This window comes from Lampetra planeri, chromosome 4, assembly GCF_965212315.1.
Source record: "Lampetra planeri chromosome 4, kcLamPlan1.2.h2, whole genome shotgun sequence".
In the NCBI taxonomy this organism is placed as follows: Eukaryota; Metazoa; Chordata; class Hyperoartia; order Petromyzontiformes; family Petromyzontidae; genus Lampetra; species Lampetra planeri.
This window is the reverse complement of record NC_136110.1, coordinates 9,568,435-9,588,746: the sequence shown is the minus strand read 5'-3', so window position 1 is coordinate 9,588,746 and position 20,312 is coordinate 9,568,435. Positions and strand designations below refer to the sequence as shown.

Here is a 20,312-nt window from a genome sequence, read left to right as displayed (position 1 = left end):
TAATGCTTGCAATGACACATTGTAATTACATGTATAAAATATAAGGACGTTATCACGCAAATAAACCTTTCTGTCCAAGCTACACATCTCCAATGATTTTAGATATGGACAATAACTAATATGGACAATAAAAGAGTTTACCTGCAGAAAAGTTCCACTATTAAATGAAAATATATAATTGGTGGTACTGCGATGGTGCACAAGCACAATAGGTGACGTTTCGGGTAGCATTCCATCTTCATACATTATAAACAAATAATAAATAATTTGACTTGCTATGAAAAGAACCATTCCCTAAACGTTACCATTTTCTTTTTACTTATAAGGCCACATTGTTTTTGATAACTCTGTTTAGTTGTTGTTTAATACTAGTGTAGTGAATCACTTCAGATATACTAATAGTAGGAGGCACTCTCTTTTATTCTAGCCATCACAGGTACAGCGGATAACTATACTATGGTCAGGACAGCCGGCACACTGCCTGACCAACAATGCTGAGGAGGTGAAGACGAGGACGAAGACTTGGTAGCACGACGGGTTCCATTCCAGACGACAGCCCCGACCCTGAGTCGGAGACTCCCTTTTATCCCCCCAGTGTGGCCTGGCTCCGCCCTCGGCCACGCCCCCTTCTGGAACCTACCAGAAGGTTCCCGGCTTCACCTCACGAGTCCCCTCTATCACCTTTGCCCTACATCCCTTTCCCCGGCCTATCACATGCCCTGCCAGCAGACCAGGCTGCTGCACCCTCAGATCTCCCTCTCTGCCAGTAACCAGCGCTACGCGCCCTAGTGTCCCATTCTATGTCACTACACTAGCATTCAATATGGCAAAGTTAAGTGATGCAACCATTCATACTTAATCCTGAATGTACATTAACGGCTTCACAACACGTCTGTGCATGCCCCCGAGTGGATTTCAAAGTAGTCCATGAAGTGTGGCTAAACGGTATCTTAGTCTCATGCAGACAATTTACAGGCTCTGATGTACAAGCTACGGCAGAAAAAACACTCCAACACAACTATCGTAGAGCATTTAATGCTATAACTATTTCTTATTTAGAGAGGCAAGCTGTAACGAGCATGTTTTGTTTGCAACAGGAATAAACATTTCGGGCAATGGCTCGTCATGATATTTTGCTCCTATTGTTGGGGCCATTACTCGTAAATTTGGCGTTTTATGTTATTTTCAATTTTCAAGGAAGTTTTCATATCTAAAGACAACGAGCAGCCCCACAGGTTCTTTAAACGTGACCGCCACGTCCATCCCGCCCACCCGCCATCCAACCCACCATGCCCACCATCCATTCCACCCACCATGCCCACCATCCATCCCACCCACCATGCCCACCTACCCACCCTCCAGCCCACAATCAATCCCACCCACCATGCCCACCGTCCATCCCATGCACCATGCCCACCTTCCATCCCACCTACCCACCCTCCAGCCCACAATCCATCCCACCCACCATGCCCACCGTCCATCCCACCCACCATGCCCACCTTCCATCCCACCTACCCACCCTCCAGCCCACAGTCCATCCCACCCACCATGCCCACCAATCATCCCACCTACCCACCCTCCCGCGCACCATGCCCACCCTCCATACCACCCACCATGTCCATCAACCATTCCACCTACTCACCCTCCCGCCCAATATGCCTACCATCAATCCCACCCACCATTCCAGCTGTCCATCCCACCCACCCGCTGTCCATCCCTCCATGCCCACCATGCCCGCCCTGACGAGCGAGATGATACCACACTTGCCACTGATGTTAGCTGCTAAAAAATCACACTCGGGTTGCCGGGTTCACTGTGCTGTGTGCACACCATGTACACAATACAAGGTGTTTCAAAACGATGGACCCGATTTGAAATCGCTATATCTCAGCAACCACGAACTGCTCATGAATGAAACTCTTACCACTTGAAATGGCGAGGTATAAAGTTTCAAATGATTACCGCTAGATGCCTCTCCCAGCGCACAAACAGCCCCTAGCCTCAGTCATTCGCAAGAAACACTGCCTCAACGTTGGATAGGTCGCACGGGACCCCAAAATTTGGCACTACACTCTTGGCCCCCAAGATCCCCAGACATCACACCCTGCGACTTTTTCTTGTGGGGATACGTCAATGACCGTGTTTTTGTGCCACCATTAGCAACTAATCTGGATGACCTCAAAAACAGAATCACGGCAGCGGTGACTTCAGTGGAAGAAGACACATTGAGAAGCGTTTGGGACGAATTAAACTATCGTCTCGATGTTGTCCATACAGCAGGTGGAGGGCACATAGAGCATTTATAAAATGGTTAGTAAAATTTGATAACTCATTAAACCAGGCATGTCCAAAGTCCGGCCCATGGGCCAATTACGGCCCACGGTCAGATTTCATACGGCCCACAGCTTCGGTCTTAGAAATCATAAAACTTTAAAGATGTAATTTCTCCTTTAACCATACGGTGGCAGCATCATTCTAATTCTATCTGGCTCTGCATCCGTGCCGCAAACCCTTCTCGAGTCATTTCTGCCATGGCGACTGCAAAAAAAGAAATGCGGTCATTCGCTAAGAAAATGCTGAGCTTATTCGGCTCCACATATTTGTGTGAGCAAACATTCTCAGTCATGAACTTAAACAAGAACCGATTGAGGTAAAGGATGAGTGACTCCCACTTGCGTGGCATTTTACGCATCTCAACCACTGCCCTGAAGCCAGACCTGGTCTCTTTACTGAAATATAGATCTCAGTATCACCCTTCTCATTAGTGTCAGCAAGTTATCTGTTCCTTGATCAATCTGAAATTGAGTGTTTTGAACGGTAACATGTCACTATTATCAAGGAAAAGCCTAAAGCACACTAATACACTTGGACTTATGGCACTTGTTTTATTAAACTCTTGAATAAGATTTGGTTATAACTGTTGATGTTATGTACCTGTAGATGTGACACAAACTATTGCTTTCTGAAAGATCTTGTACAAGACAAGGGCAAAATTCACTTGTTTTAAAGTTTAATGATAACAGACCACTTTGCATTACTTATAACTCCTGTTTAAAATGTTCATGAGGCAAAGATATTTAACTCATGGAAATTTAAGGTATTCTATACAGTTTGTTCAATGTTATCTGACTGAATGAAAGGCAGAATTGTGTTTTTAGAGTTGTTCACGTCTGCCTGAGTGGCTTATATTTGTTTACATTGTCATTTGAAAAATAAAGATAATTGTGACAATGAATTTTTTTTATAACAGTGTGTATTTTCACGTAACTTTTGTGGTTAAAAAAATGTCAAAAGGAACTATTGGCCCCCGGGCATCTTCACTTGATCAAATATGGCCCTCTTTAAAAAAGGTTTGGACACCCCTGCATTAAACCGTTTGAAACTTTTTGCGTAATTGTAACATGTTGCCATCGTGAAATATACTGCTTTGAAATTGGGTCCATCTTTTGAAACACCCTGTATAACAGCGGTCCCCAACCTTTTTAGCACCAGGGACCGGTTTCGTGGAAGACAATTTTTTCACGGACCGGGGGGGGGGTTCATCATTGGGTCTTTCCCCCTTTTTAAAGAAGCTCTCCAGCGACGTTTGTTTTTTACTTATTTTGGCTAGGGTTAGCTTGTGGGCTTACCAAAACTGTGACTGAGACAAGTGTGCAGTGCTTGAAAGAGGCACGGACGGAAGTGGTAAATAAAATAATGGGCGGGCCACGCACGGACTAAAATAAGTGTCGGATTCTGACTTCTCATAAGGAGCGCGCAACCTAGATCCCTTGCATGCGCAGTTTACAGTAGGGTTCGCGCTCCTATGAGAATCTAATGCCGCCGCTGATCTGACAGGAGGCGGAGCTCAGATGGTAAAGCGAGCGATGGGGAGCGGCTCTAAAAACAGATGAAGCTACGCTCGCTTGCCCACCGGTCACCTCCTGCTCTGCGGCCCGGTTCCTAACAGACCACGGACCGGTACCGGTCCATGGCCTGGGAGTTGTGGACCCCTGCTGTATAATACTAAACGACCACTTGCACAACCATGCCACTTCTTAAATAAATAACACGTACATAAATGAATAGGTACTTGATATCAACATAATAAATACAAATTGATAAAAATATAACCGAGAAGGAAAAATATTTTAATCATGCTCAACCTTACAATCGTATGCATTGTATTAGATTACTTTGGGACACATATAACATACATAAAGTTGCGTGTGTTAGTCTGTCAGTGGGAGAACCCAATTAATGTAAGTACAGTCACTACTGACACACTTTGCAGTGACACATTTAAGTGTTATCTTTAAATGGGTTTGTTCTAAAAAAAATAGATTTCAAATTAATATGCCCTCTGCCGTTATAATGGAAATTTAATGTGCACTGTTTTGACATTGAGAGATTCGGACACAACAAAGGAACAATCAGCATATTTGAATAGTTCCTGCCCTTTGGGAATGTTGGCTTGGTCCATCCACAGCGAATAAATAGCAGCAAGTGTTGCCTCAACTGAGCAAAACATTGAGCCCATCAAATGGCAATGTGGTTTCATGTTGCCGAAATTGCCTGGAGTACACCATGATAACATTGGCGCTATGGGATTAACAAAATGGGCAATATAAAGCAACGAAAGTAGAACTTAGACCATAAAACTACCACTGTTGTGCAAAGTCAAAAAATTGAAGAAAAATACAAGCTTTTATTTTTGGCACCAAAACAATTCTAAATTGTTTTTTTTTCAGCTTGTGCAATTCAGTGATTTAAATACTTCACGTACATACATATCTCATCGACTACCTTGCTAAGATGATGAGTATTTGATGCATTAAATAATGCACACAAAGCCCCTTCACAAACTAAATTGCATACAGAGAAGAATCACTGACTCAAGTATGAATGTGAGAAGACAAAGGTATGGGTATTGGCTATAAAGGAAGCCAATTGTGCTTTTAAATGAGTAGCATACGAACAGGCCGTATTACATGTTCAGACACGATGTAAAAGGTACATCTCAGGGGTCCTCGCTATACCATAAAACTGTGTCGAAAACATGAGTACTACTTTATAGAAAGTCAACATTGCTTGTCCTTTGGACAAACTCACTCATGCCATAGAAATGACGATTCTCAACCACTTGCATTGGGGCTATAAATGGAGATGCGGACTACCCCAATGCTTGCTTGAGCATGACAACACTCTTGACACTGAACTTTAAAAAGTGGAGGAAAAATAATAATGTTCTCTCTTATAGATACATGCAATGCAATCCCAAAATCCCCACAGTGGATCATGCACGGTCTATCCCCATGTTGTTGCACGCACCCCCTGGCAGAGTGGCAGGTTGCTTGTCTGCTCAATTCCTCCAGCGAAGGCGGTGCCCGTAAGTCCGATGCTGAAGCAGAGGTTGAGAAGCAGATGCCAGCCCTTGCGGCTGATCAGGATTACGCTGCAGAAAACAAGGGGCGACAAGGTGATTTTTTTAAACGCTCTCCTCAAATCACATTTCCGCTTACTCTCTCCCCACGAACACTCTGCCTCACACATATGTAAGTATGCATGTTGAACTTCTTTCGCACCGTACGTAGCCTACTATGCGAATCGGAGGTGCCAACTATATCCTACTTTCATCCTCGCAGCAGCTTTTGGCTAACCATAGAACAAAGACGGTCAACTGCATCGCGCGCTTTTCAGATGTGCTTCTGCGACCATCTGGAACGTTCTCCCTTCTAATATTAGGAAGCCACTGGAGCTATTCACTTTTAAATCTAGATTGAAAACTCATTTATTTAGAACTGCGTTTTGCATACGCATTTTTGTCCTTCCCCCACTCCTCTGCTTAGCATGGTTGACTACACACAGCAAGGATGTAATTCATTTCTTATAAGCTAATGGATACCTATCAAAATAGAAATGCTCTCACTGGCACAGCAAACTTTAAATTGTATCATTATAGACACCCAGACCTGGACAAAGTTAAAACTTACCCAGTTCTCAAAGCAACCGTTGTTTTTTCATTTCATACACAAGATTTGCTCGGTAATATTGCTTTGTTGATCATACTGTGGTCTACATTTGCATATTGTCAAGCTAATCACAATGCTGGCAGCTGTAGGCCTTAAACGGTCAAATAAAACATTCTAGATTTGAAGCTTTCGTGACTGCAAGGATTCATACTCTTAGTTCTTTCGGTAAAGTCACGTAGGTAAAATTAATAAAAATAAAACAATAAAAATCACGACGTGACTTGCGCACAAACAGCATAACAAAGAGCGGCTTAATCGTATCTAATTCATTTACCCACCCAGCATTATAACAAAAGCAGTAATTGACCACTTCACAACTCCTACTCCCCCGCTGCCCTTCCTGGCTCCTCCCCCCTTAACCACTATATAAGGTACAGATATTTTGCTGTGACGGTTTCACCTGAAGACGGAAGCTTGTGTTGCCTCCGAAACGTCGTGATTTTTATTGTTTTATTTTTATTAATTTTACATTCGTGACTTTACCGAAATAACTAAGAGTATAAATAAAACATTGTTTCGTAAATAGTAGTTTAGGAAACCTTTCACCATGAAAACATGGTGAGTGGAAAATATGTGCTGGAGCTTGAGACGACGCATACAAATAACAACACAATTGTGGATTAAATTTCAGTCCATGGAACAGCAACAGACTGCAGAGATGTAGTAAATATAAATACCAATACCCAGGCTGCCCATAACACAAATGGAAGTAGACAGAATGCTCTTGCTATCCAGATCCCAACACTCCTGCCAATATCGTGGTGCACTAAACTTCCCAACTACCACCCCTGTGGGGACAAAAACACTCAGTCTCAATTCTGTAAAGTCAAAATTTATTGAGCGCTGGTAACTGTAGTCGGGTTGAATGTCATGTCACAAGCAAACACTGTGCTCTATTTCATTGTGAACATTTTTAATGCCTTTGAAGTATTACTCTTTAAAATGTTGGCTATTAACAGAGGGCTGTAAATTAATACGTATGTATTTTAATCTGAAAAATGTCATACAAAATTTACAATACAATACACTGTAGGCACCTGTTAACAGTGGATATAATTACAAATGCATGGTAACATGTAAATTAAACAGGTATTCTTCCATCTAAGCCACTACAATTTGTATGGTAATTAAAGTATAATACATTATTTCTAAACTGGATTATGAATAACTTACTCTTGGGAGTTCTAAAGTTATATGACAGTATAACTAACAATATTGGAGGGCATCAGGTCATGCTTTTAGAGGATGAACCTCCACATAAATGTTAAAAGTATGCACTCGCAGATATTACGCACCGTAAAAAAAACATTGCATATATCCTGTTATATGAGTAAATATTGTCTGGGATTATTTCTACTGCCTGCGTCCGAGCACTGTGCCTGCACCACAGAGATCCTAGGCCCAATTTCAGGCAGAAACTCATGAGTTTAATCAGGTTCTCAAGTTTATCAATTAGATTCTCCCAACCTAATCACATATAGCCACCATCCTGTTGTAGCAAAGCTATACATGTAAATGCGATGTATAGATGTGAACCAGCCAATTATATAAATATCTCCCAGTAGGGTAAACAAACGTCGAGTATTATGTTTTTATTTTCCTCTTACACAACAAAGTATATTAAAAAGGGAAATTACTCCACAATTAGATTTTTTCAATTGTTCTCACTGCACAATTTTTATATTTTATTTTTTCATTTTGGAGGGATTAATCAGCCCACAGAGATCATTTTTGGCATCATCTAAATTAACACATTAATCGAAGGACTAAATTCGTGCAACATGTTTGGCAGCTCTACAGTTTATTTGCTGTGCACACTGCTCTTGGAGCTAACCTATCCAGACACGAGAGGCTCAGAAGCAGATGTGTGGAAACAGAAGTGATTATTGCTGATCCCTGCAGGGTCCCTGTGGATGGATAGGCATGGTTGGTCATCTGTCTAACATATCAGCCCTTCTGTTGAGCATTCCCTGGGACTACACTTCTTAGAGTGGAATTCAATTTAAATTGCTTAGCCAACCTTTAAGTATCTGTATGAAATACTGATTTAAATATAAACACATTTATATTGTTGAAATGTAAAAAAATACACGTTATGGTCAGGGATGTGGACATTTCATCTATACATACTGGAGCTAGGAAATGATCATGACTCACAGTGTGTAAATGTGATTAGATTTTTGACTGGAATACAATACTTAATTGTAAGAGTGGCAGATTTGTGGATGGGGGGGGGCTACTTGGAGCCCAGTTCTGTTTTCAGGCAAAAAGGGAAGGTCTGAGGGGTCTAGTCGACTAGTGGAATTACCATTGCAACATACGGCGAATGAAGTGTGCAGAATTGGCCTGATTCCACCCCAACTCCGGCGTGGACTTCTGGCAAAAAAAGGAGGGCCCGGTGGGGCCTGGCCAACCAAGTGGAATCGCCATGGAAATGAATGGGGTTCTACTGGGCAATTCCTAGGCCCTCAGAGAATCTCCATTTGTTTTAAAGGGGATGTAGAAAGTAATATAGAAATGAATTGGAATCTACACTGGGTGTCTGGGAGAGGAGGGCGTCATTGGCCAATGCCAATGACGGTGACGTCGCCTTGCGTGACCTCAGTTTTGAAATCACCCCGACCTTGACTCTGCCGATGCTAGGACCATTCTTTGTCACAGAACAGTGGTTGGCGTTGGCTTAAATTACAGTGTAACAATTTTTTTTGGTTCCTGGTTACTAAGTGTTATTTCCTAATTGCGTATGCCTCAAAAGTACAGAAAATGGTTATTATTCCCCACAAACGTTGCTTTTGTGACCAGGACAGTGATATTTTGAAATGTCCCTATTTTCCAGAGTATTCCAGGGGCCTTAAGCCCACTATTTCAGTTTAGTTCCAGCTGCCTAAAGTGGATACATATCTGCATTTTTCTGAGATGACATCAAGAGGCTGCAAGCATCCGGGAGACTTATTTTGCTATGTCTGTGGCCAATTTATGAAGACAAGAGCGAAAACGTACTGTGGAAGCATCTGCTAAGATGTGTGAGGCCTACAAGGCATATTTTGGCATGCCTGTCAGGGATCAAGACAAACCCTGGGCACCTAATTTCACCTGCGAGCAATGCAAAAAAATTCTAGAAGGTAAGATGGACAATTTTTGCTCTGAATTTAATGTTATAACATTTGTTACAATTTTTTTTAATTGTAAAAGTTTTTCATTTTTAAATGTTTTACAATTTTCAACGTTATTGAAAAAAGATATAATATATGAAATGTTGCGAGAATCTCTTACACATTAGTTATGGGTGAAATAAATGTATTTTTGTAGGATGGTACAGAGGTGAAAAGAGAGCCATGAAGTTCGCTATCCGAAGAATTTAGCGGGAACCCACTGATCACTCAAGCAACTGCTACTTCTGCATGGTGGACCCTTCTAAACGTCGGACTGGCAATAATGCACCTGCTATCACATATCCGGACCTTCCTTCATCCATTGCCCCGGTGCTACACTGCCATGAGCGAGGAAGACCTTGTAGATCCAGATGACAATTTCAGAGGTGGAGCTGAGGATAGAAACCCATACTACCCCAACCAAAAAGAGCTCAACGACTTGATTAGAGATCTTGGTCTCACCAAGTCCAATGCCGAGCTTTTGACGTCTCGGCTCAAGCAGTGTGCAAGTCGCAGATCAGAGGAAGTGTCACCAACCTTTTTGCAGCTTCTTCACCCGTCAAGATGGGCTCTGCTTCTGCCACAATGTGAACAGTCTGTTCGAGGCAATCGGAATCGCCTGTAACCAGAATGAGTGGCGCCTCTTCATTGATAGCTCATCCAAGAGCCTCAAAGCCGTGCTGCTCCATAATGGTAACAAGTACTCGTCTCTTCCCCTGGCTCACTCGGTGCACCTCAAAGAGGATTACAACAGCATAAAGGCCTTGCTGGATGCCTTGAAGTATGATGAGTACGGCTGGGAGGTCATCAGATACTTCTAAATGGTGGCATTCCTGATGGGCCTCCAAGGCGGTTTTACCAAGTTTCTCTGCTATCTTTGCCTTTGGGACAGCAGGGACACTAAGGTGCACTACCACAGGCGGGACTGGTCACAGCGGACCGAGTTCTCTGTGGGGAGGAACAACGTCAAGTGGGAGCCACTGGTGGACCCCCGGAAGATGCTGATGCCACCACTGCACATCGAATTGGGCTTTATGAAACAATGTCAGAGCTGTAGATAAGGAGTTGGCAGCCTTCAAGTACCTTCAAGACTTCTTCTCTAAGCTGTCTGAGGCAAAGGTCAAAGCCGGTGTCTTCGTTGGACCACAGATAAAGAAGATCCTGGAGTGCAACGAATTCCCCAAGAAGGTTGGAACAGCTTTGTTGCAGTGGTTCGTGGCTTCCTGGGCAATCACAAGGTCGAAAACTATGTGGAGCTGGTTGAGACTCTGGTGAAGAACTACGGCATAATGGGCTGTAGGATGTCCCTCAAAGTCAATATCCTTGATGCTCATCTTGATAAATTCAAGGAGAACATGGGAGCGTACTCGGAGGAGCAAGGCGAGCGCTTCCACCAGGATATACTAAACTTTGAACGCCGCTACCAAGGACAGTATAACGAGAACATGATGGGAGACTACATTTGGGGCAGATTCATGAAAGTGATTTACAGTATAATCGTAAATCTCGAAAAACTACTCACTTTAAAATCTTGTGTAGTCATTTTTGTATTACTTTAGTATCAATAAACGTTGATTTTGATTCATATGTTGTTTTTTCTGACTTTATGCGAACAAAAAGACACAAATTCGCAAGTTTTCTCATTGAAAATAGGTAAATTTCAAAATATCACTGTCCTGGTCACAAAAGCAAAGTTTGTGGGAATATCCATTTTCTATACTTTTTAGGCATAAGCAATTACGAAATAACACTTACTACCCAGGAACAAAAATTGTGTTACATAATGTTACTTAAGAAGTGGTCATCGTTATCAAAACCTAACGGCTTAGAGGCTCAAAGTACCCCTATATACGACTCAATGTTACATCGAGTGGATTAGGCGTCCTTTAAAAAAATATTTAGCCTGGTCGAGTATTAGACACCTAGACTAGGTATTTTATAGAAAATAAAATGAGGATCGAGCACGAATATTACTAGAAAATGAGGCCTACTATTAAGGCGGACCATGCACCTTGCCTGGTTTTTCCTACTGGGTCGATTTTTCCCAAACCGGCTGAAGATACGTTTGCCGGGAGGAAGTCAGGGATTTCATTTTTAAAACTACATATTCTACATACTTTGAACACGACATATGATGTAACAACAACCTTAATTCACGTTATATATATATACCTAGACGTCGGTATAAATGTCGTGTGGTTGCTTATGTCGCTCAGCACGAGCACCTCGGACCTCTTAAGAATTCCAATACAATTCAATGGTAATACTGTACCTGCATAATCATTCAAACAACTTTATTTCTATTGGATGATTCCTTGTTTGAATCCTATTCAAGTGTATGGAAATATGAAACATTTGATTTGCACAGCGATTGTTAGTCCTACAGGAATCATCTGTGAAATACTGGACATCTGTGAAAAAGAGCTTCATAGCTCATCAGATTTCTCCAGGATAAATAAAGATTCCGAGCAGTATAATTGTGTTTTGTTATTTCTGCTAGAATTTCCTAGCACTAACACACACACAAACTACACTGTAATTGTCATGTCTCAAGACATAATTTCCAAAAATATATACTGGGAGTCGGAGAACAGTTTGTTGCATAGTCTGACAATTCATATGTGCCAATTTTATTTTCTGGAACAATGTATCCAGGGCTGGTAAAATAAAGGGAGACCACTTGGAGGTAGCTCACCAAAGTAATGTAATTTTGGGACACCCAACTTTCTCCATAGCTGACTTGTGAGGGTATTTGCAGGTGCCACTCAAAATGCAATAGGGTGCTTTATGCGCACCCCGAGGTGTTCAATTCAATGACAAAAATTATCTCAGTAATGCATGTGTGCCGTGTCGAACATCTGGGAGCGCCTCACAGAATGAGTGCCTGTCTATACGAATTCCTAGTAAATCACAGAGAGACACACGGCAATGTCATACATGACTACACTGGAAGGACATCGAGTCTCTGCATTGCTGCTCATGAACCCAGGATGTTGATCATAGATGGAATGCAATTTTTTTCTCACAAAGTGTGATTTAATGGAACATTGAAAAATATTAACGTTTTAATTATACAACTTATTTTGGATCCGACTCGAGATGAAAGACTTGAATGTCTTAAGAAACCTACATTTTCTAATCCTAAGGTTAATATACTTGTTGAACTACCGTCACATGAGACATGTTACTCATGTTCTTTAGAGTCACAAGAATTTCTTCTGGTGGGTTACACATTGGGACGTTTGACACTGTACTTCATGAAGATCTCACTGAGTGAAAGAAAAACACCCACGCACACATGAAGGAGTTGGTGTTAATGTTCAACGGCCTGCACAGATGGATACATCGACCCATTTGCCGTACTACCATCTGTTCAGAACTTTGTCATCTTGTAGGTTTTTTTACATTTCGCAAATCTACGTGATGTTCCGATGTTACTTCCGTCTGAAGTATCTAGGCCCAAGTCGCTCATTATCAGTCATGATCTGCCCACTGCTGGATGAAGACCAATGTTAACTTGCATGGGTTCAATGTAATTCCAGTGTCCACCTCTCCATGTTTTCTTTCAACACTTTCCATTCTTTCAACACGTTTTCTTATCTTCATTAATGTCCACGTTTCGAATCCATGTCACAGAAAATAATATGCCTTTATTATGTTATTGACTTATGAGCACAAATGTACGTTGGATGCAGTAAAACAACATAAAGACGCGTTGTTTGTCTTCCTTTTGTTGTAACAAATGAGTAAATTCCACCGCCAAATATTTTGGAGTAAGGCATCGAAAAAAATAATAAAACCAGTTGGCCTGAGGCCACAACTGCCGCACTAAAGATATGCTAGCGGCCGCATGTATTTGAGTATGCTTTAATTGCCTTAAAGGAACTGAGAAGTGCAACCTCTTCATGTCACACTCTCTTCCTCTCTATGCCCCACCCCCTTTCTGATTAGGTCCCACCCTTTCTGGTTAGGCCCCACCCTTTCTGGTTAGGCCCCACCCCTTCTGGTTAGTTCCCACCCCTTCTCTTCCTCCTTTCCTTTTAGTGACTTGGCCATTATTCTTTAGGCCCCACCCCCTCACGCTAATTGGCAGGGGGATAGGTAGGGTAGGGCAGCTTCATGATAATAACCACAATAATAGATGGGAGGTCATGCTTATATGTGTCATGGAGAGGTAAATTGCAGCCTAATTCATATACAAAAATCGATGCGACTAATACCAAATAGTAAATGCAATCTATATTTCATATTGAATAATGCCTCCTAAAAGATTGGTGATCATTAACTCTAAGAAACCTGAAATAGATTGTCAGTATTTACGAAGACACTGTCTCAGCCTACTTGTTTAAGATTTAAAAAATGTGCGTCAATTAATGCCAATGTTTAATGCATAATGGATTGTATCATGTATAATAGATTACCTGGGCTTATACATTTTTTTTTTATTATTAAACAAGTATTGACCAGGCAGGTTATTAGAATGCACAAAGTACCTATGCTTTGCAATAAAGCATTACCGAATAATTATAAAAGAGCACACAAACAAAATCAATAAATGATTGATATTAAGCATTACTAATTAAATATAGATCATGTGGTACGGTATAATCACACAATGTAAACATATGTAGGTTACATGCATTATTAGCTATCACAGATTATCTGTCAAATGATACTGAACTTTATATTTGGAAGCCATGACAAACGGTACAAAGTCATTTATCAGCCAAAAAAACTCTGTACAGTGTATAGATTTACAAAATGGTCTGAATAAAGATGAAATGTAGGTAATTCGGTAATACTTGTTATGGTATTACTTCTTTTGATCACGCAAATACCAAAATAAAACCGTCGTACAACATATAAACACGGGGGTTACAAAAAGGCGTGCGTTTGGCTGTTGTGAGGTTTTAATACATTCCTTTGCCTCAAAACTAATACTTTCTGTTTACAATAATATTGGCCAAAGACTTTTAAAGTAATCCACTGCTAATATTTTACAACTATCAATTTCATCTGGTCTCACAGTTTACAGGATGACACCTGCACTTTGTAAACAATTGCTTTTTCATTGGGTCTTTAACTGACTCTTTCCCAGTCTATTTACTAAGCAATAACTATTATTTCCTGTACCTAATTACACAGTCACACTCCCAAATGAATAAGGCAAATGATAAATAGAAAGATACAACAAACTTACTCACTCAATGGTCACTTACGTGTAAACAAAATAGACAATTATTGAGTTGCATTTTATATATGTATGCAAGCAGTAGTACAATAACATACCGTATTGCAAAATGCAAATGCTGACTGTTAGAAAAATAACACTGATTTGTCTTGACTCCCATTGCAATGGCTGCGGCTGAAGGAAAATATAACTACATCGATTTAAAAAAATACAGAATTCCATTCGCTTTTTATTTAAACACAGTTGCTGAGCACAGGCTTAAAGATCTTAGAGTTAAAAGGCCAGCAATAAATCGAACGAGCACAGTTGCGATCAACAAGAGTTGGCATGTTTCCTGAATTGGTCAAGGTTATATGAACATGGGGAAATAGACAATGGGAGTAAATTCCAAGGCCGAGCAGTGCAAGGAAAGAAGCAAAAAGAGAAGTGTTTTACTTGCAGTTGTGGTGGTTGAGCACAAGTAAGGACGAGATAAAAAAACAAGTCAATCTGGTCGACCGAGTCTTCAAGACGGGTGGATTAATCAGTAAAGTTCATGGGCATGGTAACCATGGTAGTTTTGAGTGATAAGGAAACTAAACTAAAGTATGTTTATTTAGCAGGTAAGGCCCACTGAGATATTTTGCTCTTTTTTAGAAGCGTCATGGCGACAAATGATAGTCCAATGAAGTAGCTCATCATGTGGAAATGTATAGCAGCCAAATACTCTAAACGCATGTTTTTAAATGTGGAGGGAAACACACGAGGACCCGAAGAAAAATCAACGCGACCACGGGGAGAACATGCAAACTCCAAATATACAGGCATCAAGGGTCGGGCTCGAACCCACGACCTCTTGCATACCGGGCAAAGTAGTAAACGTCTCCCCACCGTGGCGATAAGGAGGTGACTGATTGCCAGTGAAGGAGTGGCTGGAGTGCTGTAAGGCTATTCTTGCTTTGAGACTAGAAAGATAGAAAGTTAAATAGAATGGTGGCCAGCGCAAAATAATTGTCCTCTGTCAAAATCCCTATTGCCGTTCATAAATACCGCTCCCATCCTTTCCTTTTCTATCTACTGCAAAGTGCAAACCTAGCATATCACATGAGAGTTTGTTAATTTAAAATTGAATTTCCACAGTATAACCAGAATTATATCTGTTATTTGATTTATATTTTGACAGGGGGTCAATTTGCACCGTCTAGAATTTGCAGGTTTGTTTGAATGGGCATACACCATTGTATGTAACGATGTTAAACGTTGAAAAGTTTAAAACTAACATCCAATTCTTGCATAATATACATGAGAATTAAAATGCCTTATATGCCAATGACACAGACATTTGTCTATTGTAACCTATGATACTTTAAGCTCAGAATATTAAAGAATACTCTGTACTTTCTTTATAAATATATATAACAAAAACATCTATGTAACGTGGCTGACATTACAACGGAGGTAGCATCAACAAACTCTCGTCTTTACATTCTCTTGTGTGAAAGAAGGCCAACATTTTGAATGCCAACATTTGTTTTTCCTATCAGTGAGAGTAAAAATCCTTTATCCATATAAATAAAGAAAGACCTTAATCTTTATGTATATCTCAAAAACCTCCAGGGTACTTTCCAACAAGGTAGAAAGCTGAAATTTGGTACACAGGTAGATTTTAGGACACAAACAACAGAAAAAAATAATCAGAAAATACGCGATTTTTTATTTTAAGACCCCCAAATCTTGAAGGAAATATATAAATACTCATCTTGAGGAACAAAAAGCATAAAGCATAATAACGGTTTAACAATTTATATAATAGTATACTATACCATTTAGTTGAATAAATTAGACCAAACCATGAAGTCATTTGTAAAATGCTTATTTTATTAAAAGTGACTAAATTAATATAATTAATCAGTCCATAAGAGTACAGGTAAAAAGAGCCTGAAGGGGCTTGCTAGATAAATGTTGGTGGTTCTTTACTCGCTGAACGTTGTCAGCTGCTGCATAAATGAATACAGTCCTGTAGTTTTTGTTAAAGAGTTTATTTAATTCGCTAGGTCGTTTTAATTTGAAGTTATTGTTATAGTGTTTAATATGTGAAATGCGTTAATAGTGTCAAATGTCAATAATTACATTATTGTTGTTATTTATGTTAAATAGTGAGCAGATAGGGAAACCAATATCAGATTCACAGCAGTGATGTTGCTAAGAAGTGAGGCAGCGAGAAACGGGCTGAGGGTTCGAGCTGGAGTCCCAGATTAAAATAAACCCACCTGCAAGAAGTCTCCACGTCCATTGTTGTGAGCCCAATTCACTGGTTTTCTTAATTTTTAATCAATGAATGTGCAGCCACCGAACTAGACATAGTGTACGCTCTCCAGTTCAAAAGTGCTACATGTGCACAAAAATATGCAACAGTAATTATCCAAACGTTTTGTAGGATTGGTTGATGTTATTTACTTATGACGTGTTTACTCTTTTTTTGGTGAAGGAGTTTGCAACCGCATAGAAGTTCACGGTTGTACTGTATTGTGATGAGTATTGCAAGATCCGATCGTGTCTGTCCGGCATTCGTTGACCTGTATTGGCTATTGGTTGCTGAACAAATACATTATAAAGTGGTGTTCATTACATATGTAGTGTAGCACAAGTCGGAGACGAGGTAGTTGCAGGAGGCACCTTCTTTATTATAACACTCTTTAGGTTCAACAGGTTCGCCTCCTTCCTTCTCATTGCTGTACAGCCCAGCATCGACACGGCCACGTTACACCGACGGCGTCGACCGAGACAGCCAACAACTGTCTGGCCGCGCAATTATTGAGTGAAGGCGGCAGCGACGAAGGCGGTGAAGACGACAGCGACGGCGAGACGATTCCAATCCCAGAACCAGTAGCCCGGAGCTCTCACTCTCCACTGGTTTTATCCTACTCGGCACGGCCTGGCTCCACCCTGGCCATGTCTCCCTTCTAGAACCCACTAGCGGGTTCCAGGGCTTCGCGACCCTTGCTCCAGTTCCTCCACCCTACCGGCACACCCGTGTATATGCTCAATGGTGTGTGTGCTAACTGTCCACCATAGTTGCTGGACAGCAGTCAGCGCTATGTCACTACATCAACCCCCACCCCCCCCCGTTAAAAAAGCAGCCGCCTTGGCTGCCAATACAGCAGCCGCAACCGGTGAAAGAAGAAAAAAATAAGAAAAAAAAGATTTTAAAAATTACAGTCGCGACACAACCGCAGTGCCCCCGTGCAAACCAACAACAAACAGCCCAATGCGGCGCTCCCTGCAACCCGACAGCACATAGTACAACGCGGTGTTCCCCGCACGAACCGACGGCACATAGCACAACGTGGTGCCCCCCACAACACACCCAGCACAATGCGGCACTCCCCGCGTGAACCGACAAAAACACCCAACGCAACCCCTTACACAGGCCCTTACCCCTAACACCCTCTCTCCCCCATATCCCACCGTGCAAGGGAGAGTTCGCTTTTACCAGAACGTAGCTTACTTGAGCCAGTCTTTAACACCGGTAATCCCTGCCTTCGCAGGGTCTTGCACCCCTGGGACTCCGAGGAATGGGGAGAGATGAAGGAGGAAGAAGAAACCAGCGACCTAACGGGCATGGCCCCTCGCTGAATTGGCCGCATCTGTCCAGATAGGGTCCCCGACACCTCGCACATGGAGGTCTAGGAAGGCCTTCGAGACCCGGGTTCGGTGGGGCTTGGGAACACGTTGCCAGTGGGTTGGAGGGCATCGGCGACACTGCCGGCGCCCAGCTGACACCCGACACTGTATAGCGATATGGCCTAACCGGCCACACATGAAACACTTAGGCCGTGGGTTCCGAGGGCGGATGGGACTGCCCCAGCTGCCAATCCACGCCGCCCTCATGTCCTCCATTCACCATGGCCCAGCCTCTACCTTTGACCGATGCTGGTGGTACTCGTAGGCTTGCATTTTTCGGGCCACCATTAAGGACAAGATCTCTGCGCCAACGACCAAGTGCAGGGCGATCTTCAACTCCCACGCCATCATCCCTCAGCCTATCCGCCACCTAGAATACGAGTGCCCCCTCATCCAAGTGCGAGTATGCCTCCCGTCCAAGCACCAGCAGCGCCTCCCGGAAAGCGTAGGGCATCTCGGAATCCCTTCGCTCTCTCTGGAGAAACCTTTTGCAGGCCTCCCGTGGCAGGTCAAAAAAGGCCACTTGCAGCGCCGGTGACCTCTGCGCCCTTTCTGCGCGTTCCCGTGCTCGCCTTAAAATAGCGCCCGCTGCCCATGGTAGGTCTTCCAGCGGCAAAATGGCACCCACCATATGCACGGTCTCCGGTCCGGACTCCTCCGCTCCCGCTCCAAGGAAAGCTCCAGCCGGGGTCTCCCCGTGACTCCTCTTCTCGCCGCTGACAGCGGCGTGCCTTCCGCGACATCCCGCACAGCCTCTCGACACGGCGGTCCTCCGCCATGCTACGTGGTCAGCGCGTGACCATGGAAAATCACGCCGCTCTCCAATCTATTCGCAGATGCGTAGCCGCTTTCCCACTGAGGCATAGCCGCTCTCCCGCAGATACTTAGCCGCTTTCCCGCCGATGTGTAGCCGCTCTCCCGCCGATGCATGGCCGCTCTACCCGCAGATGCATCCACTCTTCTCTAATGCGCAGTGGCTGTCACGCTGATCCGCGGCGGCTCTCCCGCTGCTCCGCAGCCAACGGGCTTCGTAACCGGGGTCCCGGGGCTATCGGAGGGATGACTGTCCTGCCGTCCTCGTCCCGATGACACTGTAGGTGGGTTCCTCTTCAGAGTTACTTTGGAACCCCACTTCTGACACCAGATGTAGTGGAGCACAAGTCGGACACGAGGTAGTTGCAGGAGGCACCTTCTTTATTATAACACTCTTTAGGTTCAATAGGTTCGCCTCCTTCCTTCTCGTTGCCGTACAGCCCAGTCTAGACACAACCCTAACTGCGTTACACTGACAGCGTCGACCGAGACAGCCAACAACTGTCTGAGCGCACAATTATCGAGTGAAGGTGGCAGCAACAAAGGTGGCGAAGATGACAGCAACAGTGAGACAAGTCCACTCCCAGAACCGGCAGCCCGGAGCTCTCACTCTCCACTGCTTTTATCCTACTCGACGCGGCATGGCTCTGCTCTGGCCGTGTCTCCCTTCTTGAACCCACTAGCGGGTTCCAGGGTTCCCGATGAGGTCTTCCATGACCCTTGCCCCAGTTCCTCCGCCCTGCCGGCACACCCGTATATATGCTCAATGGCGTGCGCGCTAACTGTCCACCGCAGTTGCCACTGCTGGACAGCAGTCGGCGCTATGTCACTACACATACAAAGTGCTTGCCACAAATGAACCACAATATCTTGCAGATCTTGTCAAGGAGCATAACCCATCATGCAAATTCTAGTCATCCTCTGAGTGGCTTTCGGCTAACCATCAAACAATGACAGTCACTCCATCGCGCGCTTTCAGATGCACTTATGCGGCTGTCTGGAATGCTCTTCCTTCAGATATTAGGAAGCCACTAGAACTATGCACTTTTAAATATAAATTGAAAATGTATTTCTTTGTAACTTTGTGTTTAGTTTTTTGTCTTTCCACCATAGCTCCTCTTTTGTTAAATGTTTGTACTTATTTTATATATTTGATGCAAAATTTTACAAAAAAATTACCCCCAGGGACCTATCCTAAATTTGTATCATGGTTATTTCGGTAAAGTCACGTAGGTAGAAAAAATAATAGATCACGACGTTTCGATCGCAACGCAAGCAATCGTCATCAGGCGGAAGAAAGATGACGATTACTTGCGTTGCAATCTAAACGTCGTGATCTATTATTTTTTCTACCTATGTGACTTTACCGAAAGAACCAAAGAGTATGGATTCCTGCAGTCACGAAAGCTTCAAATTCGATTTACATTGTTTTGCCTTCCATCACGTTTTGCAAGCAACACATCCCCAACTTAAATAGAGGAT

The 20,312-nt window shown here is 42.8% G+C and overlaps 1 protein-coding gene across 1 annotated transcript in view; it reads right to left on the bottom strand.

The window, feature by feature from the left end:
* Nucleotides 1–4,109: 4,109 nt before the first annotated feature.
* Nucleotides 4,110–20,312, bottom strand: part of LOC144717679 (adhesion G protein-coupled receptor A1-like) — a 76,555-nt gene continuing 60,352 nt past the window's right edge. The window contains exon 3 of the mRNA XM_078593226.1: nucleotides 4,110–5,434. Within this exon, the coding sequence (XP_078449352.1) occupies nucleotides 5,287–5,434 (148 nt within the window). The 3' untranslated portion in view covers nucleotides 4,110–5,286. The remainder of the gene's footprint in view (nucleotides 5,435–20,312) is intronic.